General features: G+C 41.4%; 1 protein-coding gene across 2 annotated transcripts in view; it reads right to left on the bottom strand.

The window, feature by feature from the left end:
* Nucleotides 1–21,095, bottom strand: part of UQCC1 (ubiquinol-cytochrome c reductase complex assembly factor 1) — a 49,671-nt gene extending 28,576 nt beyond the window's left edge. The window contains exons 1-6 of one of the 2 annotated variants that reach the window (XM_076351806.1): nt 21,041–21,095; nt 17,290–17,394; nt 15,525–15,629; nt 11,979–12,086; nt 8,243–8,315; nt 2,068–2,125 (exon numbers count right to left, since the gene is read on the bottom strand). In XM_076351806.1, coding sequence (XP_076207921.1) covers nt 2,068–2,125; nt 8,243–8,315; nt 11,979–12,086; nt 15,525–15,629; nt 17,290–17,394; nt 21,041–21,064 — 473 coding nt within the window. In that variant the 5' untranslated portion in view covers nt 21,065–21,095. The remainder of the gene's footprint in view (nt 1–2,067; nt 2,126–8,242; nt 8,316–11,978; nt 12,087–15,524; nt 15,630–17,289; nt 17,395–21,040) is intronic. The other variant, XM_076351807.1, reaches the window with a different exon arrangement.
* Nucleotides 21,096–22,795: the final 1,700 nt, after the last annotated feature.

The following is a 22,795-nucleotide window of genomic DNA, read 5'->3' on the forward strand; positions in this document are numbered from 1 at the left end:
ACTAGAACATGATGGGCAATGACAACAGCAAGAAAGGAGGCAGGGTTTACCAAACTAGGAAAAACTGTCATCTTCTCCAGCTCCAGAAGACACTCTAAATCAGTTGAAACTAAAACTGAAGAAGAGGGAAGAATTAAGTACACCAGAAAGTGATCTAGATTGCATCGCAAGGGGGAACAGGAACGTTTTAACAGATGGTAAACAGAATCTACATGGTCAGGTTGCTGGCCACCAGATCAGGAAGGTTTCTAGCCTCTCAGGCAAAGGTCCAGCAGGAAAGACAGAGGTATTGGAGCCTTCAGGCAAAGGTAGGATGTCCTTGATGTTGCCAGAGCTAGCAGAATCAATAATGTTCTGCTCCCACTTTACTGAGGTCAAACTGATTGAAAAAAGAGAATCAGAGAGAACACAACAACAAACATGACTGTGAAAGCAAAATTATGTCATGGCAGGATCCTGGTCACTGAACTAATCCCAAGCAAAGCCTGCAGCATTTCCCAGTGACCCAGGTAGATGAACAGGCATATCACGGGCTTCTCTGCATCCTGGAATATCAAACTGGATCTCTCATTTGTGGTCCAGAATGACAGCGCTCCTTAGGTCAAGCTGCCAGGAACACAGAGGAGCCAGGCACATAAACCTTAGAAAAATTAACCTTTAGTGCTAACATCCACACTCGAATTTTCATCGCTGTCATACCAAGTAGAGGGATTTGGTTCCTTCCTGCTTGTGTAGTATATTGCTGTCAACCTGTCCACCATAACTTGAGTACTTCAATTTCCCTCATTAAATGTCTCCTTAACATCACTGGCTCAAAGTGTGGCAACTCTTGGCCTTCTCCAATGTAGCTTTGATCTCAGAATTTTTGTGTCTATTCCATACTAGTTTCATCTCTATCATAGTCCCCTTGTTTATTTTTATGTCTGTCATGAAAGAAGACTATGTATCTTGAATTTGATGCTGTGTATCACAGAGTACATTTTTCTGTCAATACGAAATCAAGATGATGTGGAAAAAAGTGTGTTCTTTGCAGATTCATGTTACCCCTCTTTGTTTTTCCCCAGACACTTACAGTTTGGTTTTGAGTATTTATTGCAGTAGTTTTCCAAATATCGATATGAATGATTAGCTTATCAATTTTTAAAGCCTTTTTTCCACAGGGAACAGTAAGAAATAAATAAACTGCACATCTCAAGGGTCTTCCTTACTTGATTCCACTGATTTTAATAACTGATAATTTCAATGGTTCTGCTGATTTCAATAACTGATAATTTCAATGGTTCTGCTAATTTATTCATTCTTTAGTGAAATGAGTTGCCCCATCTTTCAATATATTGAGGAGACAGGAAATTAGAAGGAGGGAAGGGGAAAAAAAAAGGAGGCAAGGAAATAAGGGGCCTATGCTTAAGTGCAGCTATTTCAGTACAAACTTCCTTTCAGCCTTTGGATAGCTGAACGTAAGTCTATGGACTTCAGTGTCCTGAAAGATCTGGCACTTAAAAATTACTGTACTCCTTTGTGCATCCCTCTGACCTTTACAAGTATGTAATGCTAGATGAAAACCTGATTTTTTTGGCTACTATTTTCACAAATGAAAAAAGGAAAAAACTTAATGTTTAAGGTGTGAAATATTTTTACACGTAGCCATGCTGGCATTCACCAACCTGCATGTATGTTTCAGAGGTACAAGAATAAATGCCAATGCTATAATTTGTTAAATGCTTCTGACGAGCGACAACTTCAATCACCACAAATTCTCCCAATTTAAACCACTTTTACATAAATTTAAACTTATCCTAAAACACCCAAGTAAGAGCTTTCCATATAGGCTTTTAGAAAACTCATGGCAAAGATCATTCCACTACTGAGGAATTTAGAGATGTAAAAGATGTTAGCTTCTCTATGGGACTTTTTGTTCTTTAGTAGAAAACTGCTAACATTCAGTAATTACTAAATTGAATATAACCACTACCATAACTAACCATGGAGCCTACTTTTTCTCACATTAAGGTACATATCACTCTATTTCCTGAAAATAGTTATATTACTATTTTACTTTTCACTTACCAGACATGAAGCTGTGCTACTAGAAACCATGAATTCAAAGTATCAGGCATTTGGCACCCTTGATGGGAGGGGGAAAAAAAAACAACACAAAAACAAAACTAAGCAATTAATATGAATTTCATCACGTTTTGCACCTAACAAATTCATTACACCAAAATCTAAATACATTTTAGTAATTTAATTTCTGGCCCTAAATGGTATATACATATCAGAAACAAACATCATTTACTGTCACACTTGTGCTTAAACTCTAGAACATGCAGCCAGCCACAGGATGCTGTAGATTCCAAAAGATTTCATGTGTTTAGAACTCACTTAGATAACATTTACAGGGCGGGAAGGGGGGAAATCCAAAATGGAGAATTAGACAAACACGTGGCTTCTAGCTCAGGAGGTCCCAAAGCAGTAAAGAATAACAGGAAAGTATCAACAGATGCTTTGCTCCATTCTTACACCTTCCTTTAACATGTGCTGTTGCCTCCTGCCAGGGACAGGATACTGTGCTAGCTGAGTCTTTGCTCCAACTCCATTGTTCAGATTTACTACACGGCTGTGCAGCCCACAGCACCCTGAACGTACCTTGCCTCTAGCCATTCTACATTAGGATTAAACCCAACAACCAACCATAGAAACAATTTCTGTTTCCAGATTTAGCTCTACTCCAATAGCCACTGGGTTTCCCAGAGATGGTGTGTCCATATGCATGTTCACACTATGGATCTGCATGTGCCATTAGGATGTGAGGCTGAAGATTTAGGCTATGTGGCACAGAAACCATATTCCTCTTCCTCATGCTTGAAAAGCATGGACCTACAGGTTATGCGCGCATTAAGTCCTTCAGTTCCCATCAATCTTAAACCTTCCTCCTAGGAAGTCACCTCTACATCTGTTTCCTGGAGAAGTTTTTAAGAGGAGTACCTAATGAGAAGGATCCGACACAGTCACCTTGGCCTACCTAGCACTTGGTCTTGTCATCTGGACTCTTCAAACCTAGCTGTAAGAAGGCCAGAGAGCATTCGGAAATGGACTCTCCAGTCAGATGTGCCCCAAGGAAGTCAACTTTATCTTTTCTGTGTTGAATATATTCCTTCCTGACTCCTATACTTCTTGGTTCTCAAGTATTACCAAGGAGATTCACCTGGATCATGAAGCAATACTTTTCACTGCCTCTTCCTTTTTATATGCCAGCTACGGTCAGGCAACCACCAGAAGAACCAAGCAAATAATCACTATTCCTCCCTCCTCAGAGAGTTGACTCCATCAGTGCTTAGGAGGTGCCAAGCTTCAGCATCAGTGCCCATACATCACCTATGCCACCTCCAAGACAGTGTAAAGACACTAACAGTCTATGTTTGGATATTAAACACAAGTTTCCCTCACCCTTCACCCCTTTTGGCTCTCTCACTCCTATTAGAAATAGTTCATGTGCCTAGAAATGACTCCTTTGACCTAAAGGCATGCCAAGGCATCTCTAACCAGGGCAAGAGTACACAAAGCTTGCATTAATCAAACCATTTCATTAAATGAAGGTTCCACAAGCAAGATTCAGAGTAAAACACTTAGTTCAACAGACAGAAGTTTCTGAAGTAGAAGTTACCATTTATCAGTCTCCCACCACAGAAATCACTCTTCAGTGGAAAAGCAAAGCTCATACCTCTAGCACTGGAAATATGGAAAGTTTTTGAAGACCTATTCAGTACCCAGGAGGGAAGAATTTTTTCTCTAACTTTCCAAGTGTTGCACTTCTATTTTTATAATTCATTTTTTAACTTCTATATTAGGACTGTCTACATCATAAATTTAAAGGAAGGATGGCTCCTTTAAAGCAACAAGCTTGCCCTCAGATATCAGCTTTTAAAAAGGAGTGCAATTCTAAAATTTGGTCTTTTGGAACATCTTATTCAGGGAAACTAACTGGGGAGAAAGATCCATCCTATAATTAAACAGAAAATTACTCCCTTCAGAATACAGTTAGATACAGAAAAAATGTCTGATGGTAAAGCTACCTATGAAATTACTGTGATTATTATCAGCTGGGGAATAAATCTATTCTGCCCACAGAACACATCCTGTCCACATGTCTGTGTACAATTAGAGACATGAATGCTCAGTATTATGAGGACATACCTCTTCCTCCAGTCATATTCTGCACTTAAAATTCATCAGGTAAGGGATGCAAAACTTGAACGTGGACTTTCTTTCATGATAGATCATCTTTGCCACTACCACAATTTTAGGAAGGACGCAATGGGATAATATCCCCACACCCTGCAAAAAAACAGGTGCACTATGTCAGCGTTCCCCTGAGCATAACAGATAGCAGCAAGTGTCTATAAGGCACCTGATGGGCTAAGGGAGACAGAAGAATCCAGAGTCCTGTAGGTAAACTCCAGCCCTTTCGAGCTGCTCGGTAGCCCCACTAGGAGACATCTGAAAGGCTGTTTTGACAGGGCCAGCTCTTTACTACTGCAGCTGCATGACAGTGGAGCAATTAACAGTATTAACAGTTCAAGATGAATTCACAGTAACCCTACACTCCATGTTCATCAGACAAACTTCAGCTCAGCTCTCAGTATCACCTACCTGATCCTAAAAGCTCTTCTGACCTTTCAAGTATAAGGTTAGGCATGAAACACTCTCCTCACTGGTGGCTACCTCCTTCATTTTGTTAGAACCACCTAAGCTCTGCAAGCTTTGTGCACAGAAAGCCTGGCACCAGCAATCTTGCTATTCCCTCTACTACCTCTCTGCTCTCCTTTAAACAGGAAACAGCTGAAGTCCTAAAACAGCTCCACTTCCCATATAAGCAGAACAGTACAGACATTTGGGACACAGGCTCTAAAGCGGAGTTCCCAAAGTTTTGTCCATGGATGATCACAAAACAAAGAGACAACAGAATGGCAGGTATAATAAAGTTAACTGCAGTATAATACTAGAGTCAATTAAAACGCCTCCTTTATATACTACAGTGGCCTCATGACTTGCATATCCATAGTCCCTATTTTGGGAACTGCTGTTCTAAGGCATAATACAGAGAAAGGCAGTTCACAGGGCTCATACTGCATAACAAAGTCTCAGAAATTTCACCAGGTATCAGCAGAAATGCACTGAGATAGCAAGATAGACCATGAGACATGAAACGCTATCATTGTCCTAGTCCTCAACACCATACTATCCAGTCTTTACACTCTATGTCACCTCTGTCAGAGAACTATTTGACAAAATCCACATACCAATCCAAGTTCCACAAGGTCACATTGCAGTTGTTATTCATGCCACAACATAACCACATCACAAAAGCACATCCAGAAACACTAAAGAAGGCTCTATGAAGAACTGGTTCTGATCACACAGGGTTAATGAGCCCACAAATGGTTTTACACACGCATGGATGTATGGTTTTCAAGTCCAGCTCAGTAGGCTAACAACTCACAAATGGCAGAGAAAAAGCTCATAAGCTCTCCAGAGACCAGAGCTGACTATGCAGTTCACTTGGATATCTCAACACCATGCAACTAGAGCCAGAAGTGCTGGGGGCAGCAAAGCATAAATACACCACTAGGTCTACATACAGTCAGCTTCGGCTCAAGCAGACCTGAGCTGGGTCCCACGCAGCACCATTACTACTCTTAGGGTTCCTAAGCAGTGCAATTCACCATGTGGGTGTGCAGCACCCACATCAGCATAGTCTCAGGCACACCTGTGCTTGCTGCATCATCAAGGGAAAGAGTTAAGAGTTAGTTGCTTCCTGTTCCTACTAGTCCCCCAGGCTGCTCTTTTGGGAGTGAGCTGCAGTCCTGGCTTAAGCGATGCCCATCTTTATTTGAAAAAGGAGCAATTCAGAACAGAAAAAAACAGCTCCTGACTGACCTAGTTTGATGAAGACATGGTGAATTGAACTGAAAGTTGGATATCTTGCTTCATGCTATGTTTCCCCCTCTTAATCTTGTACTCCTCACCACCTACTTTATGTCACAGCTGCTGTCCATCAGACCTTTCCATGTGCCACATTAATTCACTAACACAGCAAAACAGTAAGTGTAAAAAACTGTGCTGTTTTCTTTCAGTGACCTAAACAGCTCACCGGAGGACATGGTAATTGTCCAGTCCAGAACACAGGCAGAGGAAGACTGAGAAGTGAGCCTTTTCCCTTTGGCCACTATTTTGACTCAGCTACCCATGGAACCACAGCCTAAAGCTTCTTCATTGGCAAAATCAATTTAAAAGGTTCCTGCCCACCCCATACAGTCTGCATTTTAGGGGAACTACTTTTTAAACATGGATCACATGCCTGTTAAATTTAGAGCTAATTCCCCAAACAGCTGCAGCTGTAAGTAGATAGAAGTAACATAAACAACTTCTATCTGTTTTTATATGAAAGCAACAATTTCTTTGGAACCACAACCATAGACCCCAACACCACAGGCGTTCTTATAACACCGATGGGTGCATCACGCACTGTCAATCTCGGCAAAACAAACTATCTTGTTCCTTACGTAACAATGGTCTCAAGTCAATGCAAGCATAGGTTTCCCTGGGTGTAAATTCAGAGATGAACTGGCTATAACTTGTACTACAGAGCAAAAAGACAAAAGGAGCAACAAGGACATTCTGGAGAAAATGGTGAAACTTGAAGGACAGGCTGCCTGCTGTTTGTGATATGTTTAAAGTGAGGGGGAGCTCTGGGAATTTCCTCTTTAAAACAGTAAGACAATATCAAGAATACAACTGAGTCATTTTACTCAGTATTGAGCCTGAAAATCTGTGCCAGTATCTTTTTCACAGACATGTTTTGAAATTCCTTTAAATTTTAATCTAGGGCAACATTTATATATCTTTGTACAATTAACCTGTTAAGCACAGATAGTGAAACACCAGCTAAAAACAGCAAAGCCTCTGTTTGAGAGGCAAATATGACAAACAGAAGAGAACTTATCTGAGAAAGCCTGAGAGGGCACACAGCTGGAGAGAGGTGTGTGCACAGGAAAAATGAGGTTCTAATTTTTTCATGACTAATGATGAATCCTACTGCTCACAGAGTTCTCTCACTCCTGCAACCGCTGAAACCACATCACAGTTTTGGAAAACCTTCTGAAAGCCATCGGAAAATCTTGCAGCAGCAACACCATGTACCAAACCACCCTCAATAAGCTCTGCACTAGATGAACACACAAAGATGTCCCTTCAGCTGATCTCTCAGGAGGCGGCAGCAGCAGCCCCAACCTGTGCTGGTGCATCATAAAGCTGTAAGAAAGCATTTGGTAAGCTCAGCAACTCAGGTGACAGGCCAGATCAAGGCAATGGGTTTACTACCAGCTAAATCACACTGACATAGGAAATAATTCACATAAGAATAAAATATTGTTGAAGCTTACGTAAGTCTCAAAAACACATCTTCCCCATTCACCAGCCAGACATGATACTAATAAAAGCAGCAACAGACTTTTTAGCTAATAGATAAAAAACCATGTGCAACATGGAAAAGCCATCCCAGTTCAAGCCAATATTATTCCTATATACTTAAAGGAGGGACTTGTGTCTTCGTTCTAGTCATACTCTCTACCCAGTCAAGAGATGTGTCCTGGTGTAATGCTGTCACGGTCAGTAAAATGTAGAAAGTCTCTTAAGTTCTAGCCAAACCTGTCCCAGCCATGAGGAAGAGAGACAGGTAGGACCCTGTGATCTAACTGACCCTGTATCATAAAAAAAAGCTGTGCATCAGTGGAGGGGGATGGTTCTCATACCTGGATCCCGGTTATACTGGACCTTCTCACAACTGGTCATAGGACAGAGTAGGACACAGAGACCATCTGACCACAGTAAAAAGGGAAGAGAGATCTGGATTCTTAGTTTATCCCACCCCGGTAATAAAAAAGGCAATATCCTTCAAAGTCCAGGATATTCTGGGTTTTACCTATCCCACCCTTGTTCTTGTTCTCCATCACAGTGGGCAAAATTTAACAATCCCAGGCTCCAGAGTCTGCCCTTGAACCCTTGCCACTTCAGAGCTTAAGGGAATGCTGTAGTACACTCAGCTTCTAGTTGACCATGCACTGCCAGGGTCTGACAAGTCTTTTTGCTGTCATATTTATTGGTATAAATATATCTAAAGAATTTTCATCAGAAGTTCTCTCACCAGGGCAGTACTCCAAATACCATCAAGTCCATTACTTACTGTTAAAAAATTCCTCGTAGTCGGTTTTCTCCACACAGCATGTGTACATGCGCAAAGCTGCTACCTTAATTTTCTAAAGAAAAAGAAAAGACAATACTTAAAGTATTCATCATGAGAGCTAGTGAACACTATTGGTTTTGTTAAATACATACACTATTATTGTCTGAAAAGACTTCTTTTGAGAAGCACAATCACTTGAGATTTTCAGGAGCACATTAAACTATTATATCTCCCAGAAATGACACAAGTATAATCAGTCTTGCCTTGAGGCAAAAAAAAGATTAAATGGCTTCTTGAATACCCTTCCAAATCTAATTTAATATAATACTGTCATTACAGAAAAATAAATGAAATGGCTTTCCTTACAGAGACTCCAAAGATCCCAATTCACAATTCCTGGTTTCCTCCAATAATTTTAACTGATGTATACCACTCAAAGTGTTTTGTATAATTTAAGTTTTAAATATTAAAGTGACATACATGTCCTAAAAATATCTCTTTTCCTACAAAAATGAAAATTGACCAACTAAGCTTCACAAGCGAGAAAGGAATCCCAAATGATGAATGACATGAGGTATACTCAGGTGCTTTGGCACTTCTGATTTTGTTCTTGGCCTGCCATTGCACCAGAAACACCTTCAGTGCATCACCTGTAACAAAGATACATGTGCTGAAGCTTCAAAGAGCACAATAACCGATAGCTAAGATCTTAAAGAGAAGAGAGGTCAGCCATTCCTGTTTACTAACATCAAGGGGAGAAAAATAAAAAAATTTGAAAACTCCAGAGCCCACTCCCCTACCTAAGCCAGAAAGCAGCACTGGATTTGGGTTGTTTTGCATTTTTTGGTTTTTTATTTTTAGTGACATACACTAGGGATCATCTCAGTGCTCACTATACTACAGAGATGAGCCCTATGCCTGTCAAATGGCACTTCAAATTACCGAAGTAATTATTTGTGTCTCCTCCAACCAAAAGAAAAATAAGGAAGTTGCAACTGATCTCCTGCTGTGGAAACACACGAGCCATTATTTTTCTTATTCAATAATCTCAGGCTTCTGTCAAAAATCAAGTATACATCTAAACTTCTTGCAGTAAAATAATTTACACTGCTTACTGGAGTTCTGAAAGTTTCCTTTTTAAAGGAAATGCTGCTTGGCCTGGGAGTAGAGATCTCCCTGGTGAAAGCCATTGCCCCAGACCAGGCATTACTAGACATTAAAAACATATTGTAAAGAACAGTCCCTGCAATCCAGCCCTTAAATAAGGCAGGTTACACAGGAGAAACTGGTGAAATTTAATCATGGAAGTTTTCAGGGTGTAGAAGAGGTGTGGGGGAAGGGAGAAGAAAATGGAAAAAAGCAGAGAAATATTAAGAAACTTCCCTAAGATCTCATAGAGAGCACTGGCAAGGCCAAAAATGAACTCAGGTCTCTTGGGCCCTAACCACAAAATAACTCTCTCCAAACCCAAGTTCCCTAGCCAAAAGCAGGCAGTAAAGAGTTTAATTAAGGAGAACTCTGAATCAACACTTAGAGCTAATAAGAATCTTTATTACAACAATATGTACACAAGCACATGGGAGAAACTACTCTCTCATGAGGTTTAGCATCACCTGATTAAAAACAACTGATTTTAACCAAAATACCTAACCCTCTAGTTATCTTTTCCTTATATTTTCTTTCTGAGGAGCGAGATGCAATCAGCAACAGTCAGATCAGTCTCGGAGGAGGTCCACTCTGCCTTGCAGATATTCAAAGCACTTTATATGTTTTAATTCCTGCACAGTTGGGTTCAGCCCTTCCTTCAAGCTGCCTTTTCCTCTCGCTCTTTTATACTGTGTCCTAGTTCAGAGCAAAGAAATTATGAATTTCATCTCTTTTTCCTTCTGCATAAGGAACTGAAGGTGTCTCTTACAGAACTGCTCTCATTTAGTCAATGTTAACTTTATAAAGCTTTATGAAAGGACTGTTTAAAAAACACGAAAGAGGAGGACCCATTTGTGACTCTGCCCTATTCAGCTACTACTGAACAGCAACTCAAACAGCAATCATAACATATCTCACTACTGTCCGTTTGGGAGACCCTCCTGTCACAGAAATACAGAACACTGAAAGAGGTTCAGAGATGGGCAACAAAAATCAAAACATGAAAGAGCCTCAATAACAGAAACAAGTTAGACTAAGTCTCCTCAGTCCAGAGAAAGACTAAGATATTATGGAATATATAAGTCTATAAAATCATCAGTGGAAGGGAGAATGCAAACATACACTCCAAGGAAACAATAATAACCATTTCATAGAATCATAGAATCATTAAGGTTGGAAAAGACAGAGCTCTAAGATCATCGAGTCCAACCGTCGACCCAACACCACCACCCACTAAACCATGTCCCTAAGTGCCTCATCTGCTCGTCTTTTAAATACCTCCAGGGATGGGGACTCAACAACTTCCCTGGGCAGCCTGTTCCAGTGTTTAACCACTCTTTCAGTACAGAAATTTTTCCTCACGTCCAATCTAAACCTCCCCTGGCGCAACTTGAGGCCATTGCCTCTCGTCCTATCGCTAGTTACTTGGGAGAAGAGACCGACCCCACCTCGCTACAACCTCCTTTCAGGGAGTTGTAGAGAGCGATGAGGTCTCCCCTCAGCCTCCTCTTCTCCAGACTAAACAACCCCAGTGCCCTCAGCCGCTCCTCAGAAGACTTGCTCTCCAGACCCCTCACCAGCCTCGTTGCCCTTCTCTGGACACGCTCCAGCACCTCAACATCCTTCTTGTAGTGAGGGGCCCAAAACTGAACACAGTATTCGAGGTGCGGCCTCACCAGTGCCGAGTACAGGGGCACGATCACTTCCCTCCTCCTGCTGGCCACACTGTTTCTGATACAGGCCAGGATGCCATTGGCCTTCTTGGCTGCCTGGGCACACTGCTGGCTCATGTTCAGCCGGCTGTCAACCAGCACCCCCAGGTCCTTTTCCGACAGGCAGCTTTCCAGCCACTCTTCCCCAAGCCTGTAGCGCTGCATGGGGTTGTTGTGGCCAAAGTGCAGGACCCGACAATTTATTTTTTTTTAAGTACAAAATTAAAAGGCACCAACTGAAAACAACTGTACTTCTTCCCCCAGTGGGTACTCAAGCGATGGAACTCCCTGATATTGAATGGTACAGATGCTATAAACTTACAAGAGTTCAAAGTGCAACTGGACAAATTCATAGAAGAAAAATCCATCAATAGGTATTACAGAAAAATGCCTATTTTCATGCAGGAAGTCCTGAAAAAGACAACTGTTGTAGGCTGGAGGAGCACATGAGACAAGTATCATAATATGCTTTTCCTGTAACTAAATTCTTTCTAGATAACTGCAACTGGTCGTTATTAAGAGACAAGATGATGGTCTATGTGGGTATTTGACTTAGATAGTACATAGATTTGTGTTCTTTGGTGCACAAATGAAGTGAAAATAAGGTATCTGAAGAAATTCAAGAAGGCTTAAGACTCTACAAACCAAATACAATATTCCTACTTATGTCAGTAATGGCAATGCATAGATCAAGGGAGGTTCAAGCTACAGATTATTATTCCTTACATCAAAACCCAAGAATTTACATGTGTAATAATTAGAACTTTTCCATTAAGTACGGCTCCTATCATAAGAAAAGAAGTGGGGGTTTTTTTGTTTGCTTTTTAGAACTCTGAAAGTATCAAACAACCAAAAGAATTATTAAATGAATGCTTTACCCATCTGCTATACTTCAGTGGTCCTGTGAAACCCATTGCTTCTATTATCCTTGTGAAAGCACCCACTTTCTCTTCAGATGGCTGCAAGGAGTCTTTTGCAGAAAGATGCTGTAAAATTGAAATATCACATATTTCAGTCTTAGCAATTAAATCTGCCAAATCATTTTAGTTAGAAAAGCTACAAGTTTAATAGAGTATTTTAGGTTTTTTGTTTACTTTCTTTGTTCAACAAAACATACATATTTAGATCTTCTCTACAACATATTACACTGTTTTTCCTATGTGACCGTCTTCTGTTTACGAATGCAAACATTGCATAACCATTTTAATAAAAGCATCCCATTAGAAGCTCAGACTCAAATAGTTTGTACAGAAACCTGCTTTCTAAAATATGGCTCCCATTCTAGATTACCATATTCTTTCTAGATGTGTCTTTACTTGGGCTTAAATCTTGTGGTACATGAGCTTCACAGGTTCATTATGTAAAAAAAATTCCCTTGTGCCTGTTTTAAATCCAACCTTGCCATTTCATTGGATGCTCCCAATTTTCCTGTAAGAAGCTGCAAACAACCATTTCCTATTCCCTTTTTCAGTATCTTTTATGACTTTTATAGGCCAGTGTCATACATATGCCCATCAATTATCTCTCCTTAGTTTAGAAGGGTCCTAAAATAGCCTCTTCTCATACTGAAGGCTTTTCACATTTCTGATCATTCTGACTGTATTCTCTATAGCTTTCCTAGCACTAGTATAGTAATTTTTGAAATGGCATGAATGATAAATAAATGCATATTAAAATACAGACACATATCCTGCACAAGTTGCTATACTTGATTAAAAACTAACTGTAAAGGTGACAAAAATTGTAGCTTTGAGACATAATCAATCCCTATCTATATCCACACACAAGCTTTAGCATCTGAGATAAAATGCTTTGCACTTGTGTACTATCCATAGATGGCTATTAATGTCTTGAACCCCATCATGCCTAGTATGCAGGTAAATAGGAAGAAACATGCTCAGTGCCATTTTAGTATCTACCAGTCACCTAGTAAGACAGCGTAACACTGTCAGGACCTCCTTTAATACTCAGATCATTGCTTTGAATGTTGGCCATTAAACCTGTTCACCAAGTTCCCTATTATCATCCAGAACAAAAGCGTTCACAAAGGCACTTTCCCACCCTCTGCCACACGTCATGGACCCAGTGAGTCTACAGACATGTACGTGAATATTTAAACCAATTTTTAGTACCTTCTCTTCAATATTATCCCACGCAATACTCTTCTCCTCTACATTAAAAATGACACCTAACCTTACATCATAAGATAACTCCATAAGTCCCCCTCCAGCCAGGCAATGACAGGATATGGTCAATGCAGAACTTCTGTCCCAATAACCATTGCTGTACCAAACTCACTAAAACAACCTTCATCTCCTTCAAAGGAATTAAAATCATAGTAAAACCCTAGTGAATTTAGGCAGATTAATTTTACTACATGCCTCATATACAAATGCATTATGAAGTCTCCCTCAGTATAGATTTTTCATTATGCCAAGGAAGTTAAGTTAGAAACTAAAGTTATCTCTATTCAACTGTTGTTAGCTCATCACCAAAAAAATGATTGACTGGAAAACAGTCATCTTCTAAGAAATGCCATGATTCTTGCTTCATTCTTCTGCAAGTCTGTCTGGACTAGCTCAGGAGATGGAGAGAGGATTTAAGCAGTGGTTCACCCTATGGATAGAGGCATGCAGTTCATCCTGCCAATGCTAGGCCTGCAGCCAAATGCAATTAAACAGTCCTATAAGCATATATAAAATCAGATCTAGAAAACATATAGAGAAAACTTCAAAAATGTTTTATAACTCACTCAAAACAAGCTCATCAAGACACTGAAAGGGACATAAGGCCACCTCAGGCTGACTTGCCTGCTCAATACCTGAAATTCAGTGCTCAAAGCGAACGATCCTCTTAATTTTGACACCAAATACAAAAATGAAACAATTAGAGCTCACCATTGATTCTAAACCACTTTCCCACCAGGAGTGCATAATCAAGTTCACATTTCAAAGATGAGTAAGTATTTCTCTATTCAAAATAATGAGGTTGCAGTCCAAAAACCTACCTGAAACCTTACCTACACTGTTGTAAACTGCTGCCTCTCTGGTCATAAATCCTGCCTGGCTTCTTACACCAAGGCTATTTTAACCAGGAAGTTTCCCAATTCATCTTTCAACCTTTGTACCCCTCCCATAGCCTTTTCCAATACATCAAAAGCAAGTCTCTGACCTCTGTCTTGAAGATCTTCATGCCACTCCTGGCTTGTTAGATCTACCATCTTGTCATCCATTGCTCTCCCAGATCTGCTCTGCAAATGATGCTTGTGCAGGTATAAGAGGGGCGGCACAGGCAGGCATAGGGACTAGGGGTATGCACCATGTTTGAGAGCCTGGATTCTATTCTTAGCTCTGGCCATGTTAAATTGTACAAGCCATTTTGTATGCTTCAATCTCTTTGTCTGCAAAATGTTTGGTTTACCTCACCAGCTGAAAAACACTGAAAAATTGACTAAGAAAAGGAAAACCTCTAGTTAAGAACTAGATGCAAACAGCAGCCAGGGGTTCTTTCCTTCTACACAGCTCCTTGTTTTCCTTCATTTTGTCTATCCATGTCAAAATAACCAATTTAAAATACTTCTTAGTATTTACCTCTAACTCTACACCAGCAAAATACACAATTAGGCAGATAGTAAACTGGGATTGTTGCTTTTATGCAAGTTTTACCCATCAATCCCTAACTTTCTTTTTCCTTCTGTCCTCTCATTTCTTGCGCACACATTCCATTTTGCCATTTTCTTCACATTGCGTTAACAAGAGCAGGATCAGGATATTTATTAGTTGAGAGATGCTGACTCCCTTGGATTAAGTGCTAAACTAATCTTATGGAGATGATTCATGCTCCAGAAAACTTCTATTCCAAGACAAAAGACAATAAATGTAAGAGATGCAGAGGCCATAAATTAACAAAATAGTACAGATGAACAGTAAATAAATTATTAGACAATAATTAGTCATTATTAGTAGATTGCATGACAATTTTCAGTGTTTAGCAGATAGCAAAACTGTCATGACACATTATGCCCAAGCTAAACAATCAGGAAACATCTTGTCACTTCTAATGTGTATGGGCAATTTCTGTGTTTCCCTTTTTAAAGGTAAGAAAGGAACATGTGCCCCCCATCCCAATAACTACTCTCCTTAACTTAGTTTCTTTCCTCATTGGAAAGAAGCCCTCAGGCTTATCATTGGAACCTTCACCCCAGATAACCCAACTGTAACTGCACCTTCCTATGCTAGCACTTCATTTTCTGGAAAGGAACAGAGAGGACTTCTCAAATTGTTGGACCCATTGTTCATACTAAAATATTTTATATAAAAGTTGAATCATCTCCTACATGTTTTGAAAAGTATTTTGTTACCTGTACCTGTATAATCCCTAGCACAATGTGCCCTCCAACAATAAAAACATCAAATTCTTCTAACCTTATTTGTATTGTAAAATGATCTGTTTTGCTGTGTAATGGCTCCATTGGCTTGAATCAATCCACCACAGGATTTAGACAGTCGGAACTGGCCAGCCTTGTGTCTCTAGTAAAAATGATAAAAGAAAAGAAAAGAAAACAAACAACTTAAGAGACCATTGACTAGTAAACACTTAACTTTACACCAATTACCCTTAGTTTGCTTCCAAGTCAATTACAGTTCAGTCTAATCCTGAAAAACTTTGTATCACAAAAAGCACAAATTTATTATCATAACTGTTACAAACAAAATGGTTGTCCATGCTTAATGCTCCGCAGCACACATTTTCTACTGTTCTGTAAATGTACTGATGGAATGGACTGGCAGAACACTCCACTCAAAAACCACAGGCTATCTGCTTTGATTTTCTCACATACTACTTCCAGTTACGGGTTTTGTCTCTTAATAAAGAATAATTCTTTTCCCTGGCCTTGCAGAGAAACAGAGTTTATGCTATTTTTATCTACAACTTTATAGTCCATTCAATTGCCTTTGTGGCCAGGACTTGAGCAAAACAAATTACAGGGTAAAAGCTATCACTACAACCACTATAACTTCACAGCACATGATTAGTATTACAGATCTACTGCACAATAAAGAAAACTATCAAGTAGGAGTGAGTGGGATCTCCAGGTAGGAAGCTGCACACTGAATAGAACACCTATCATAGCCTCCCAGCACACCCAGATTAGCAGTAACTTGTTTATTAATAAATTCAGACAAAGTAAATATGCTGGTTTGTTCAGAGTAGTCATCCCAGGAAGTCTACTGAATCTACTGGTGGCTCAGAGTAAGTCCAACTCTATCAACCAACTTCACAACTGCTCATTTCCCTCTCTACTCTCAATATCGTATGCTACTCGATATGGACTGGTGCTTTAATAGTATGGTTGTGTCACAAAAGCACAGGCAATTGTCCCAGGACTGGAAGGTCCTATCTGAGAAAAGACATCCAAGCCAAAGAGCTTACAGGTAAGTTTCTAATTCTGTAAGTCATGGCTCTATGATACAAGTTGTAATATACAGGAGGACAAAGAAGAGGCTTAACCTCCTCTCATTTCATTGTATGCAAGAAGGAAACACCAAGAAATATACTCTAATTCTGTTCAGATAGCCTGCATCTATTCCCATTTTCTACACATTTTTCACCGCTCTATTATTAACTATTACATGATGTTCTAGTTAATTTACTATGGATAGACACAATCTGACACTATGCATGCTATTACAGAACTGGAAGCAAAACAGCAAAGCAGTGCTTTCCACTGAAACACTATTTAATGTTGTGCTGTGCTAGGTAAACATACCATCAGTACTAGAAAGTCCAAAGCTACTGTCCAGTGGAGACATTCTATAAAATAAAGGGCTGGAAATTACATGCAATCATGACTAGCTTGTAGTAGCTGCTTTGGAAAAATGACACCTACATTTGGACTTCTGCATTTAATCTACTCACAACAGATCATTTGGATCCATTAAAAGACTACATAGCTGGAATGAAGACAACTGTGTAATAAAGAGTGGGAGCTCACCCTTTTAGCAGCAGAAAGCTTTTAAGTTGCCTTGATATTTCAGCAATACAGACAGTGAAGACATCACTTTTGGAAGCTTCTTTATTTAAAAACCATTGCTTTTTCTTACTAATTTAAACTTTTTTTTTCTTTTTTTTTCTTTTTTTTTTCTTTTTTTTTTTTTACACACACTTTAACATACTCTGACATCCTACCTGGAAAATACCATAGAGCATCCATCTACACTGGCCTTGGACTGTGGTTGTCTGTAATAATCCACTGCATGCTGCTATCCATTGAGTTACTCCAGTCTGGCAGCTCTGGAACAGAGAGACTAGCAATGAAGAAAAGGACCCTAATACTCAGAAACAGTTTAACTGTCCTCCTGCTTCCACAAGTTTTATTCATTTATATAACAATTCTCAAACTAAACTCCCAACTTGTGCTTGACAGAAGCATAGATTTTGATTTTTAAAAAATACTGCCTTCCAGTACAAGCATGCAACCTGAGTTTGATGGCAGAAACATATCAGTCAAAGAAAATGGTGGGCTGTCTACATCATAAAACTACACCACAATTTTTATATCTATACAGTAAATTCAAATGCTTAAGAAGCATTCTTCCATTGACTGAGTGATCTCTAAAAAGCCCTCATCCAAGTCTCAGCTGTTATGCATCTTTGTCTTACTTTACTCAGGCACAGCTAAGAATTTTAGTATTTCAAAAGTGTATATTGTCCCAATAAATTTCAGTGAAGATAATTATTTTCTGTAATGAAAATGTCAGGTAATATGGAAAAGAGGCAGGGTTTTCTTTGCACCTTTCATTTTCTGCAATATTCAAGTTAGTACAATATTTGCCTCCTTCATATATGTTCTACATTAATACCGGAAATAATGTATGTATTATTAGAATGGATATGCTTTTTTCCAATAAAAATAGCTTTATTTTCAATTAGCCACAAAGATGATTAAGAGACTGAAGCATCCAACATATGAGGAGGTTTAGCTTTGAGAAGAGACGACTCCAGGGAAATCTTACCAATTTGTATAAATAACTGACAGGGCAGGCAGTCAAACTCTTCTTAGTGGTGCCCAGGGAAAGGACGACTATGAGACTAGCAGATCTGCCCAAAGATTAGGAGGAACAGACACAAAACCAACTTGAGTTCCTGTTCCCCATTCCCTGTACCTGCACAATCACTGCTGTCCCTCAGGTGCAGTGTACTGCCTCCTCAGCCTGTCCCTTGTCAGCTCCTCACAGAGCTGCACTTTTAATCTATTAAAGGAATGGATTAGGGTTTTTAAAAACTGCAAGGGGAGATATGCACTACCATAACAAATGTGATTAGTGTTCACTACTACTACACCTTCCCACTTCTACTGTAGCGAGACTACTTAGTTTCTGTTGTTCCTCTGTAACATCACTACTCAGCAAGTAAAATTATGAAAGTGATACATTTCTATCCAAAAAGACATTTCAGCTGAGTACCACAAAGTACTTTTTGAGGCAATCCAGTGCTCTGACATAAACAGTTTAACAAACGCTTAAGTAAGAAAGAAAATTCACCATTTTTTATAAATAATTACTACAAGATTCCAAGGCATCTGACAGAATTTTTTTGAGGCTTTTTCTTTGTAATAAGAAGGAAAACATGCCTAGGTTGCAGTATGTCCTAGAGCTTGAATATACTGGGGTTTATAGCTGTTGAAAAGCACTACTGCAACAAAACCGGACAGAGACATATGAAAACATAAAATAAGCATACACACACTTAAAAGGTGAGATGTGATAAACAGTCAAGTAATAAAGAAAAAGACAACAGCAGAAAGCAGCAGAGCAACAAAAAGGGAACACGATGAGCTAAGAAATCTTCCCTAAGCTGGCATCACTGTTTGCAGAACATAACCTTCCTTTCAAATTACAAGTGCTACTTTCATTACTCCATTTGGCTGAAAGAAAATGTACCAAGCATAAACTGAACAGGATTACTCAGGAATAGTCTGCAGACAGCGCAAGCACCTCCTGCTGCTAGCTGCCTTGTCAAGATACAGATGAAAGAATATCACTATGGTCGTCTAAATCCTCCTGGCAACAATTAGGAAAGCCTTAGGTAGTAGACAAACTATTCATCAATATCTCTTCTTAGGTAAAAAACAGCTTTATCATAATGGCAGTATTAACTAGTAGAGCAGATATGTTTGGACAATAATCAGGACTGTATCATACACTGTGAGCTCCTGAGAAGGCTTGAAGATGGAAGAAAAAACAAATTTCCTTTCTTATTTCCAGTAAAAAGAAGAGACACTGAAAGTTTGGAGACTTATTTTCATACGATTAGGCAACTATTACATTCTAATGCAAAAGCAGATACTGGGAAATGCCAAGGATCAGCAAAGCTTGAGCTGAAGCATGTTGCTGCTGTCAGAAGTCCCTGCCTCCCAACTGTGTACTCCCACCACTTACTACAGCTCAGGTGCTTCTCTGATTACAAAGTAAGGCAATTCAGATTACAAAAATGGCAAATGACTACATCTCCTCCCCTCCAAAGAGAAATTTTTCTGGCCAGGCTGAAAAGTTGAATCAGCTTACTTTGCCATATGAATGCCAGAAGCAGCTGGGAGAGGAGTTGCCCAGGGACAGGTAAGCCTAGAAGACAAGTCCTTCACCTTCTGCAAGCAGGTTTCATTGCAAACCGCACCCTGGGGGCACAGCTCCACAGACAGCTGAACCCATCTGGTGACTCACTGCTTCTCTACCACTCCCCTTGCTCCCCTCCTGCCTGGCTTCCCTCTCCCTTTTTTGCTAGTGATTGCCTCTTTAACACATTAAAACTGCAGGAAACTATTTTTATGTTGCCACAGTTCTGCTGCTCAAGCATTTGGAGCATAGGGGCAAGAAAAACGCTGGAGGAGGCAACGGTAGGCAACAGTGCAAAGACATGAGCAAGGAGAAAGAGTAGAAACGGAAGGAGGAAGCAGGAACTCAAGCTCATTGCACTTCAGTTGCTCTCAGGCAGGTTTGCTCTCAGTTGCTTTCAGCTGGAGTGCTGAAAGGGCAGGGCTCACCATGCTTGTAAAAACCACACCCTGAGACATCAGTTCCAAGAACTTAGTGGATTAATTTCCTACGTGGGTATTGCTCTCTGACTAAAGGCCTTTCATCTTCCTGACAAATCTGTCTCCACCTAGCAGCGCTGGCCATCCCTGTATTCGTGTTGTGACAGAGTATCAGACTCAGGCACAAACTTCCCTTTTCTAGACTATATGCTAAAAATTGGTACTCTGCTGCAAAGACTTTAAAGGCTAATAAAAAGAAAAAAAGAACACAAATGCATAAGAAAGAAGAAAGGAGTTGCATGATTAGTAATCCACTCTCACACATTCACAGGAACCCAATCTCTTCTACTTAACACAGAAATTGGAATCTTTATATTATCCTTGCTATCAAGCACCTCTAAAGTGAGAAGGGAGCCTCTAAGAATGGCCGTCCCCACCCCACAGGGCACATACACTGTGCCCAAAGCAACAAGAGAAGTACCAGACTAAAAGAAAAATTTCTCGAGCCCCAATCAGGAGTACTAAAGCCTGGCATAATTCTTATGTAAACACAAACTCCGAAGGAAAAGCTCGACCCACTCCTTCACCAGACACTACCGCCGGAGGAGGGGGCCATGGGGAGGCGGGAACAGCCGTTGGGTGCCGCACCCCCCCGCAGACACCCCACGGCTTCACAAACACCGCCGAACAGCCCTTTCCTTCGGCACGTTGCCTGGGGAGAGGCCGCGCCGTAGACAAGCCGCGCGCAGGGAGGCCCGCGGGACCGGGCGGGACAGCCCAGGCACCACAGGGGTGGCGCTGGGACAACCTCGCGGGGACGCGCCCGGCCGCACACGCCGCTCGCTCCCTCGGCATTGCGCCGCCCCGGGGCGGAGAAGGCGACCCCGAGCCGCCGCCGCCACTCACCACGGCCCGCACCAGCGCCGCCATGGGTCCTCGGCGCCGCTTCCGGCGGCGCGGCCCCTTCCGCCCCGCCGACTGCGCATGCGCGGGCCTGGAGGGGGCGGCTGTTGGCGGCAGGGGCGGAGCCCCGCCTGGCGGTGGTGGGCGGGCTGCCCTGCGCGCGCAGTCCTCACTTCACGCCGCCGCTGCGGGGAGGGGCCCGCGGGCGGTGGCGGGGCCCGCGGCCGGCAGGCTGTGCCGCCGGGGGGAGCGGTGTTGTGAGGCGGGAGACGTAGAAAGGAAGGAGGGGAGGCTCCCGGGCCTGGGCTGGGGTTTGGTTCGGAAGGGGGAAAGGTGGCGAATCCACACCTGCCCGCTGTTGTCGGTCCTCTCCTCTGGAAGGCCCGACCCTTAAGGGGGATGGTGGCCATGCTTTCACTCTACTGTTTGGCAGCAGAGAAAGCAGTGTGAAAGCAGCGATAGTTTCCTCTGGCTGAGGTTGATCTGGCCTGTCTGGCTGCCCCAAGCAGGAGGTGGCATCTGTGTGAGCCTGCACAGGTGCCAGCACGGGGATTTCACAGTGGTAGTACCAGGAGAACATGGCAGAGCCCTTCATGCCAGTGTCCCCACAGGCCCTGGAGCTAGCACCTTGCTGCCAGGAGCGACCCCGGCTGTCCCTGGTGCGTATTCCCTACTCCTTGCTTCTGCTGGCATCAGCTTTCATGAGGCTGCAGAGTGAACATGAGCAGCAACCCACGGGTTGAAATGAGCTGGCTTGTTTTGCCAGGTTAGTCTTAATCTGGATCACATCCACATCACCTCACAAATGTTAGTCCTGGTACACAGGAGGCTGGTGCAGATGTGAGCAAGAGCAGCTGGGGAAGAGAGTGAGGCACTACTCTTTTCAGCAGTAGTGCTGGCTTAAAGGGCTTGGGGAACTGTAATATTCTACTCCCCTCTTTCCCAGCATATTTACTGGGATGTCAGCTTCTCAAGAGAGCAGTAGCAGCTGCTTTAATGGCCCTGAAACTCCACAGTAGTCCTTAGAAATCTTTCATATGTTCTTAAATGTCAGGCCTCAGGGGGCCAATGGGATCACCTGCTTGGACTTCCTTTCCGCAGGCATCCCAGATCCCTGTGCCTGCAGTCGGTCTTTTCTGAGATGTTCTGACTCACCGCAGCTATCTGCTGAAATAGGTTTAACTGTATCTGACAACGTGTTTAGTGAACGAGTTGTTCTGATGCGGGGCTGGATATTGAGCAATGCAGGGAACTGTAGATCTCTATCAGGGATATGCTATGTTTAATTTCATTCTTGTGCCTGCAGCTAATTCTAGGGAGGAAGGTTAAAGCTAGCTCTGCTTCTTTCTATTTGCTTAGCTGTCCTCTGTGTATTAGACTCAAAGCAATATTAAATACCATTCTTAACAGCAAATTTTTTGTGAGAAAGTGATGGAGGAGAATTATTACATTTTTCTGAAGCCTCCTCTTTGCCATTAATGAGTTAGAGTCATTAAAAGTGATGAAGCTCAAGAACCCCTACAGTGTATAGTCATACAGAGAAAAGACTTCTGTCAGTAGCAGCAGAGTCTCACAGTGGCGTGCAGTAGTTTGCCCACCATAGCGGACACTTTCTAACTTGGAGCTGTGTGTCTGATAAATATGCTGAGTATGCCAGTTCCTGACACCTGGGTTTGTGTTAGTCTTACCTAATGATGCACAGGAGGATTAAGACACATTTCAGTTGGAGAAAATTACTGTCTTACCTAAGATTCCTCT

This window comes from Aptenodytes patagonicus, chromosome 14 (genome assembly GCF_965638725.1).
Source record: "Aptenodytes patagonicus chromosome 14, bAptPat1.pri.cur, whole genome shotgun sequence".
NCBI lineage: Eukaryota > Metazoa > Chordata > Aves > Sphenisciformes > Spheniscidae > Aptenodytes > Aptenodytes patagonicus.